Source organism: Anser anser (assembly GCF_964211835.1).
Source record: "Anser anser genome assembly, chromosome: 3".
NCBI lineage: Eukaryota > Metazoa > Chordata > Aves > Anseriformes > Anatidae > Anser > Anser anser.
Genome location: NC_139722.1, coordinates 122227462 through 122237186, shown reverse-complemented (window position 1 = coordinate 122237186; position 9725 = coordinate 122227462). Strand labels below are relative to the sequence as shown.

General features: G+C 45.0%; 1 protein-coding gene across 4 annotated transcripts in view; it reads right to left on the bottom strand.

Annotated features, from left to right (window-relative positions):
- LOC310896204 (uncharacterized protein) overlaps positions 1-9725 on the bottom strand; it is a 417164-nt gene that overhangs the window by 392826 nt on the left and 14613 nt on the right. For 3 of the 4 annotated variants that reach the window (XM_083828234.1, XM_083828235.1, XM_083828236.1), the window contains exon 3: positions 68-224. The exons of the other annotated variant lie outside the window; for it this stretch is intronic. In XM_083828234.1, the coding sequence (XP_083684360.1) occupies positions 68-224 (157 nt within the window). The remainder of the gene's footprint in view (positions 1-67; positions 225-9725) is intronic. 4 annotated transcript variants of the gene reach the window in all.

The following is a 9725-nucleotide window of genomic DNA, read 5'->3' as shown; positions in this document are numbered from 1 at the left end:
TATTCTGCTTCTAATCACTCTTTCACACAGGAAAATCAATTCTGATTTTAACAGCCTCCCAGCATACCTTAAGGGAAGGTATTTGCCAGCGATGCATGTGCCAGTTCAGGGAAACCTTGTGGCTGCGTAAGGACAGCTTCCTGTTCTGCAGCGGAGTTTGCTCCATCCATCCAGTTCCATTGTCAAAACACCTCCCAAACGCAGCACTTCCAACACTCAACAACCTGAAGAGGAAAGGACCGCAAAGGCTACTGCCAGCACAGCAGGGGCAGCCTCACCCTGGCAGAGATTGCCAGGTCAGAGCGGAGTCATCCCTGTGCAGCAACGCACCCAGCGCACAAAAGGAGAGGGCAAAGTGCCTCAGGGAATCCTTGTCTGAGCAGAGGCAAAACCAGTGACAAGGCAGCAGTGGTGTTCAAATACACAGCAAAGACAGGGAGAGACACTGCCTTGCTCCCCGTGCAGCATCTCCCCGAGTTGTCACTTCTGCATCCAGGCACAAGGCCGACAGCCCGTCCTTGGGTTGGGCGCCGCTGCTCTGCAGCACCCCAGCAGAAAGCCCAAGCAGCCCAGTGGTTACATCCTCCTGTCTTTCCCACAGCCGGCTTCGTATATTTAGTTTGCAAAGTTGAGAAAGGTATGCAAAGTGCCCATTTCAGGGTTTCCCAGCATGACAAACATAGAAGCTTTTTAGATTTGGCCTGCAGCACACATCAAAAAAGCTTAACAGCGTGTTTCAGAGCAGGAGCAGGCACTGCCTAACTAGTTCAAGAGAAGGAACCTTCTTCTCATTGGTAATCATCATCACTCTTCCTCCAGGATTCTGCATGAGACAGAGAAAGATTAAGAAAATATTCTCCGTCTCATCACTACACCCCTCCAACTCCAGTGACACTCTAATTCGACTTGGATGGAAATTTCATCCTCCCTGCACACCACAAAACACTTTCGTAAGGAATGGAGCAAGTCTCATGCCTGTGAGGGAAACACTTTCCACTGCCCTTCCAGGGAAAAAGGGGAAAAAAAGCTGTATCCTGTTACATTCCTTGCACACAGCTTTGTCTCCTACATGCTTTGATGCACCAGGAAAGGCAAATAGGCTTCAAGACCTTGTTAATTAAACTCTGAGCATCAACGGCAGCAGGGCTTTCTACGCAGTTTTGCTGGGGTGATGCAAAGTTCTGAGACGGTCGGAGGATCGAGATGCTGGACAAGAGGGAACAGAAAGCATGCTGTAAGAGGATGGACACGCACCAAGTACTGTTAAGGTACAGGCTGCTAACCAAACCCTGCCACATCAACTGGTATCAAAATCCTTTGGCTGTGTACCCGGGAGGGCAAGCGCTCACGTTTTGGAGGCTAACTGCATTCACTTGGTCCCTTTTCACAGTCATGCAGAAAAGTGGCTTTGGTCAGAGCCATTTTTTACCCCAAGGAGAGCACATCACATTCGGTGTGGGGGGGATGGCAGAGGGCAGGAAAAAGAACATGTAAGAACGGGGCAGGCAAAAAGCCCTACCTCAGCCTGTGGCCCCAGACAGCGTTATTGTTCCTTCCTGGCTTCTTCCACAGGAGCTCAGGTGTTTAGTGTTGCTCACCGCATTAACAGCAAAGTGCTGGAAGATTTTTAGGAGCTAAACACAGACTCGAAATGGATCAGAAGTATTTGTGGCTATTTCTGCTCAGTCACTCCATTGAAAATCGATTTTGTAACGTTAAGTATAAAAACATCCCTGTTATGCAAAACTGTTACCTCCTCTCAGCTCGAGAAGCAGCAGCACATGATTTTCCAGTACCCAACGTGCAGGTGTAGCACACTGGAAATGTTTTGCCAAAGGGTGCTGTCTCCACATGCTCTTCACAAGACTTTTCCTCCCCCCAGAAAAGCCAAACAAAAAGAAAAAAAAAATCAATGGTGAGGCAGCAGGAGATAGGAATTTGTTGTGTGTGTAGAAATCCAAACAGCACATAGCACAGGGACAGAAGAAAAGTACTTTGCTACCTGAGGGCGAAAGGCAAGCCAAGCCTTAGGAGCCAGCTTTCATGCTCGTACCTGATCTCCTGGGAATCGGCATTTAGGCACAGGCTCCAAATTTCACAGCTGCACTACCCCTTCCACCAGTGCAAACTGCACTGGAGGAGGCACACAAAGCACCATCTTTCCTCCTCTATCCTCTCCCGAGGGAGGGGAAAAAATGTGGTCCCCATCTACCAGTTTCTATTATTATTTCTTTTTGTGCTCGGTCTGATTTGCCCACTTGGGGATACTTACAAGTCTGAAGAACAAAGCAAAGATGGCACTCTATTCCTACTCTGAGTGTTTCTATGCCTGCCTGCCCAGTGCTGTTAGGAATTGAAAAGGCTTCAAAAGTTTCAAAATACCCATGATACCATCAAGCCAAAACATTTAAGGAATCTAAATAAACCTCTAAGGTTCCCAAATTCAGCTTTGTAGTTGTGCCAGCCACAGGCTGCCAGCAAAGCCAGTCTTCATCAAAATCAGAAGAGCTGGAATCAACATTTGTTGTGAAAGGGGGGGGGAGAAAAAGAGAAATTAAACCCAGTGTTAACTGTTAATGTATCTGCCTTCAATAAATAATGTCAAAAGGATGCAGCTGAGTAGTTCTAGGAAAATTGAGAGATGTTTTGCCTATTAGAGAGTGCTCGAAACTAACAAAGAAATTTTTATACAAGCAGAAATCTGGAAAATGCAAGGGCTTAAGACCAAGGCATTGTTAACTCGAGAGAGGTGCATTCGCATAACTGGAGAATTTGCCTCAAAGTCACCTCTGCAGGGCAGCTGGGGGTGAGAAACAGAAATCGATCTCAGGGCTATAATTAGACTTCCCAAACGGGATGCCTTTTTGTTGCTGTAGTTGTTCTTTTGAAGAAAAGTAAGTTATTACTGGTCTAGAAGACATGAGCTTCTGGTGCAGTAATGGTCCCCCTTGTGTGGAGCAAGCAGTGGAGCCTCCTACAGCTGGAGCACAGCCACATTAACTTGACAGCAAGTGAGAAAGTGGCTGTGCCCAGCCAAAACACTCACGTCTTTAATGCCATACCCATTCCCGGCAGCAGACAAACACCCTGACGTTAGCTTTATCTGGATGCATTTATTTGAGAAAACAAGCAGGCAATGGTTAGTTTGTTGGTTTTTTAATACCTGATTTAGTCAGACATGAGGCTACAAAGGCAATGCAGGACTTCAAAAGGCTAAAAGTTCCTGCATTTGTTTGGCGTCACGGACTACAACGAAGGTTGCTCAGCTGTCAGGGTTTTGCCACTCCTGCTTTCAGACGGCACCCTCCTCAGGAGCATCATGGCTTTCACGCAAATGGAGACACCAGAAGAACATTCCCCTTAACAGAAGGGGCTGTTCTGGACAAAATGACTAACCTTGGCAGGTAGAAACTTCACCCAGTAGGACAAGGAGGGGAAGATTTAGGCTGGTCGATTTGCCAACTGATAGGATTCTTACAAAGAAGGAAGCTTTCAATACTTGGCAATTTTCCTGAAGCTTTAAATCACCGAAGTGAACTAGTTACATGACTTCACCTGCCATTTTAGAAGATGTGTTTCCAGCTGCCAACAACATGGGGACAAGGCTGAACACGGGAAGCAAGTGTTCCTGAAAGCACAACCCAAGGTTCAAGAGCATCATGACTTTCCTCACGGAGGAGCATCACCTCCTCACCTCACAATTTGCTGCAAGACAGCTCTGACTTCTGGCTGTACAAAGCTGAGAAATACCAACTACGTTTGATTTAACAATCCTGCAGTTTAAACATTTTTCAACGTTTTTCAAGTGCCTCAGGAACCAATCAAAAAAGCCAGTATTATACCTGAGAGGAGTTTTGAACCAAGCCATTTATACATTTTTCCGTATGAAGATGACTGACTTCCAACATTAACATACAATATTAATCAGGAAAAAAAAAATTTTGAAGTCCTCTTTTAAAGTTGTCACAAAAAAGGAGTATGTCAAAAATTGTTTCCTAAAATTTCCTATGCAGACCGCTTTTTTCCCTGCAGTTAAAATGGAATTGAACTCCAAAGGTTTTAGACAGATCCAAAGGAGCTTTGCTTCCTCTCCAGGGGTTAATCCCCCAGCTCAGAGCTGTACTACCTGCAGACTCTTTGGCCTCACATCTCCCCTCACATCCTCCCTAGCACATTGGAGCAAGGATGAGCCTCACCAGGAAGCAGGTCACTGCTTCCCCCAGCCCCCTTCCCTGTTTTAATAGCATCCTTTTCTCCAGAGGAACAGCTTTCAAGTTTGATAGCTACTGAGGATTTCCAAGAACGGGGCTGTGCAGGAGAGATGCTAGGGCACCCGAATTCTGGAAGGTCTGATCCTCATGCAGGGGATGAAACCGAGACCTTCAGAATAATTAAGCAAAAGGAGGAAACTTAAACATGAGGAACTTTAGCACCAAGCACAGTCACCTCTTTGCTTAACATTAAGGTCAGTCACATCCTCTCAGAGTTAAGTGGCTCATTCAGATTCAAGTTCCTGATTATTTTGGAGCCTTCAACTGAAGAACAAAGGTTAGAGCACGCAGTCATGTCAGGACAAGAAACCATGGCATCTTTTTTCCTCTTGCTACTGCAGCGGCCAAGAATTTTTTTCGGTATAGTCTCTGGCAAGAGACAAGTAAACATGCGACCAGTTTTCATCCCTAGGGTTTACCTCGTTGACCCTCGTATGTGTAAATGAGCGTGACTATCTGGGCAAAGAAATCACACACATACTATTCTTACATGAGACTGAGGGATTTTGCACCAAGGTCTGGTAGCCCAGCAACTTGGTGGACTTATATGCTATAATGGCCATGAATGTGTTGATGTTGAGATAATCCCTCCCCGGGCTACAACATCTTTTTCTTTACCTTCCCCTAATTCTTTTTTCCCTTTCCAGTTTTTTCCCAGCCTCGTTTTTTCCACTCTAGAAGACCATAGTCTTTGCCTAGAGCTGGACAACGCCTCCTTATTATTAATCCGTACTTTCATTTAGCTAATCTTCTAATTACCAGCATTAACATCTTGTCTAAACTTCAGTAGCTGAGCAATGTAACTTATGAGATTAAGTCCCATTTCTGCTTGAGAAGGGAAGAAAAAACCCCACCACCTTCTTGCATCAAAAGGGATTCCTAACCCCATGATTACCCTTGCCAACAGCTCAGAAGGGAAGTTTACACATCCTGAAGTACGCATCTGCCCAAACATACACACAGCCATCAGCACACAAGATAACGCAAGAGACAAGGAACACAGCTTGCGCCAAGGTCACTTCATGGTTGTTTTAGAGGGTGACGCTCCCTCTTAGGATTTTCTTACCAGAAGAAGAACAAAACTGATGTTAATTCTGAGGATGATTACAGCTGCTACCCTAAGGAATAAAGGGCAGTTTCTCAGCTTTACCCAATGTTCCTTTTTAATCTGCTTTATTAGTTGTATTAATGGCTCTGTATTTTTCCATTTAAAAAAAAATGAAATTAGTTTTTATCCCTGTCATACTTCAAGCCAGGCCCTCAATTCCCAGTCCTGGCTGCAGTAGAGAGCGCAGCAGAGATACAAGCCCTCTTTGGGCTTGTGTATCCTGCCTTGGGACCGAGCTGAAGATGTCCAACGCTAATGTGCATGAGGTGTTACTGTTTGTACTAACACTCTCAGACAGAACCTGGAACAAATACCCCCTTGTGACAAAGGTGGGACACGTAATACACACTTACCCTTGATTTACATGCATCCTGCAACCTACAGCAGCCCATCGGTGTGTGCACGAGGGCTTGTTTTACAGGCCTGGCTGAGCTATCTGCTGCGATCAGACACCAGCCTGCACTTCCAGCCCCGTGCTTTAGATTCCCTGTGCCCGGTCAGGCCTCTGAACCCAAGCAACATTCAGGCACTGTCAGCTTGACCTCCCTGGTACAGATGCTCATTGTTTAGGATCTTTATTTTGTGATGCTGAACCTATAGCCTATCCATTGTAAGCTGGAAGCTTGGTGTCAAATCCCCAGGTTCTCCAGCACTTCACAGAGCAATATTCTCATACAATACCTTGGTTCAGTGTTTAACTCTTCAGTGCCTTGCTGAAAAGGATTGTCTGAGCAGTAAGTTTTGCTCAGAAACAAAGCACTAGAGTCATGGACCAGGGCAAGAAATAACAAATGCTGACCTGTATCCTCAAGCGCCCATACTGCATATGGTCTCTTGGGTTGCATACAGTGTCCTTTAACTACCTTTCAATACCCCACGTCATTTTTTCAGTCAGACTCAAGCCTCTGGCCAAGGAGTTTGGCATGTCTTCCCCATCACGACGGCCTCCTGAGCAAAACAGACAGCATACAGTCAAATAACTACAGGAAAATACATTGGAGCTGGTGGACTCAAGTAGGCAGTTCAGATACGTATTAATTTAATCACAGCTTATAGCACAGAACAGTAAAAGCCCAGAGCTTCATGATGTGGCCTATATGCTCCCCTTGTGCACGTAAGTCTCATTAAAAGTTAATGGGAGCTGTGTGCCCATCGTATGGGAAGCATAAACTCTGAACAGCAAAATGCACCATACGTTTCCCAGCATTTCCCAAACAATTGATACTAGCTTCCCTCCTGCTGGAAAGCCATACCTGACAGGACAGCTGGACACAGGGCCTGTGGCACAGGACACACAGGCACTGAGAACTCCTCCTTATCCAGAGACTGACAAGATCAAGCAAGGCATGAATGGCTTACACTTCCTGAAAAACCTCCAGGAGTTTGCTATAGTTCAGAAAGAGATGGGAAAACACATGATGTTTAACATCCTCTCCCCTCACACCCCATTTTTATTCTGTCCTACCCCCACTAAGAGAACCCTAAATCCTCCAGGCTTTGCATTAAAGCCCATAAAGCACTGCATTCCCTAAAGCCATTTCCACTCTGCTAGGAAAAAATAAAAATAAAAGTGACAAGACATGCAAAGCGAAAGATGTGGAGTTCCACCTGCTACTGACATGGCTCTGCTGGTAAAAGGAACGGCTCAGCTTTCAGAGCCAGCAGAACCTTTAATCCCAGGTGCTTGTAAAACAGGAAGGTTGGAAGAGACAGTGGCGAGTCACTTTCTTGCAACTTTGTGGGTTTTTAAGCCCGTTTAATCTACAGCATCACAGGACTGAAGATGCTGACTCAGCATTAGCCACACAACTTAAAGCCAGGCTCGCAGAGAGAAAGTCTGCTGGGAAAACATCTGCTGACCGCTTCCAGAACCCAAGATCCGAGCTACAAGCTGAGCCTTTGGTCTCCGAAAAGGTCAGCAGATATTCGCAATGCACGGTAGCTCTGCCTGCTCCTTCCTTGTGTTGTTTTTTTTTTTTTTGCTTCTTTACAGCACGCAGACTCCTACAGAATACAAAGTGCTCCCATTGTGCTGCAGCCTCTCTGAGCACTTTCTGCAGACATTGCTATGAATACAGTCAAGTGGTATTAAAGAAGTGTGAGGGAAGCTGGAAAGACGCCAGGCACGATGGAGAACTCAAAGTCAGCTTGCAGAGTTTGGGGAATAACTCTGTCAATTGCCACTTAGCAGAACACCGGGTATTTGTGCAGCATTTCGTTATTATTTTCAGGTTTGTCAGTCACGCTGTTCAGCACTCTGACTTGTCGTCAAATGAGTAGAAAAAGGTAAGTGGACAATAAGCATGTCAACTAAGTAAAGCCACCCCTCCTTTCAAAATAATAATAAACAGTTTGATCTGCTTCCAACTCCGATAAATAGCTTTCTCATTCTTATCCTGTCAACCAGACATATTGATCGTGAACCAATCTAGTAGGAGAATTCACCAAGAACCCCATTCAGAGCATGTAAGATATGCTGTCTCTTGCATAGAGCGCTAAGGAGAAATGAGCATTTTTATCTCTGAGCACATGTACTGCAAGAAAATGAAGTTTTGCGTTTATTCCCCAGGAAATATGGGAAACTCCATGTTTCTGTGCTGCATGCATAACATACCAGGTTTTCTGTACAACAGCTGGGTTTGGTACAGACCTTATTAAATACGACGCTGGCAGTCAACACGTGCTGCGTTCCCACATCAGCAGTAAATAGTGGCACAGAAGAAGCCTGCAAAATTGCATCCCCCTCCAATTCTCCCCTCCTTGTGGGCAATCCTGGGGACATCCACACAAACCAGCATTAACACCGGGAGAAGCCAAAGGAAGCTGACATGTTTATTGCTTTACCCTTAAGCTTATTCCAACTACTTGTTTTTAGGAGGTAAAAGCAGAGAAATTCCCCCCCCTTATCTGCTCTCCTCGCTCTTCTGTCTAAAGCACTGCATGACCAGCTGGTAGAGAAGTCCCAAGTGAGCACGATGATTCCTTGCTGGATCAGATCTTCAACATCCCATTAGAGCAGACAGCCAGCACCTTCTCTGCCTTGAGTATGACCCTGCCAGAGGGTCCTATGCACCCAACGCATCAAGGTAGTTTGCAATACCTCCTCTGTGGCAGGAGCACAGCACATCACGGAGTGGGTAGGAGTGTGGTGCTGGGGCCTCAGCACTTGTGCGGGTCCTTTAACCAGCTGGAACCTATTTCACAAGTGCCTACAGAAGTTCCCAGAGCTGATGGGAAGCCAGTGCCATTATAAGCACACAGGTCAAACCCGCAAACCAAGCTGGTGATTTTTCATTTCATCTCAGCTTTACTGCACTGTGATTTATTACGATCTATTTTTTCCTTCTTCTGCCGGAGCTAGAGTCGGTCACCTGAAGCACGGGGATCACCCGACCACGGATGTTGGCCCTGGGGAACAGAACTGAGACAAGCCCACTTACGTTTGGGGAAAAAACAGTTTCATAAATGTAAAACACACACGAGGCAGAAGTGTGATCACACTTTTTCCATGTAAATAATGTCATACTTGTGAGGAGGGGGCCCTCAGTGATATTTCATGAATGGGCTCATTATGTTGCACCTGACCTACAGACATTTCAATTGCGTTTTTATTTTATTATTTTTCTTACTTACTTTTGCCTAATGAGTTGCTTATAATCAAATGCTTTATGATGCTAAATCTCATTAAAACACTTCATTCTGCAGGGGTGTAACATAAGTTTTAACCAATCTATAGGTGTTTGTACAGGAAGATCCCTCTGTGATATTTAAACATCAAGCAATGCCCCGAGTAGGGGAGAAGGGAGCTATCTGCAGGTATTTGCAGAGCCCCACATGGCCAGAGTCTTCAGAATAATTTAGGCTTTCCTTTTATCATCATCATCTCTTTACAAGTAGAAAAGCAAGAGCTGCGTTCGCAGGAGTGGGCCAGACTCCAGATGGAGGCCCTGTGGAAGAATTTGCACAGAGTCTAGGTTAGCTCAGATTCACGTTGGCCTCCAAGAAAAACATTCGGGAGAAACATTAAATCCTCTGAGGGGAAATATTAACAGATAGTCATGAATGGAAACTGATTATTAATTATTTTTTCTCTCTCTTTCTCTCAGTTTTATATTTTTAGTTTAAAATGTCATGTAAAGCCTGACTTTGATAAAAATGGCAGGAAATGTTCCTTGCTCAATTAAATTACCACAAAGACCAGCTTAACATCTGCTTGGCAAACCCTTCATAAATGCATGGCATTAATATTTAATAAAAATATCTATAGCTTTGGTTGGTACTGGAGACATTTCACACTTTGCTCACACATGGTGTTTCATATAATTATTCTCTAAAGGCTGTCACTT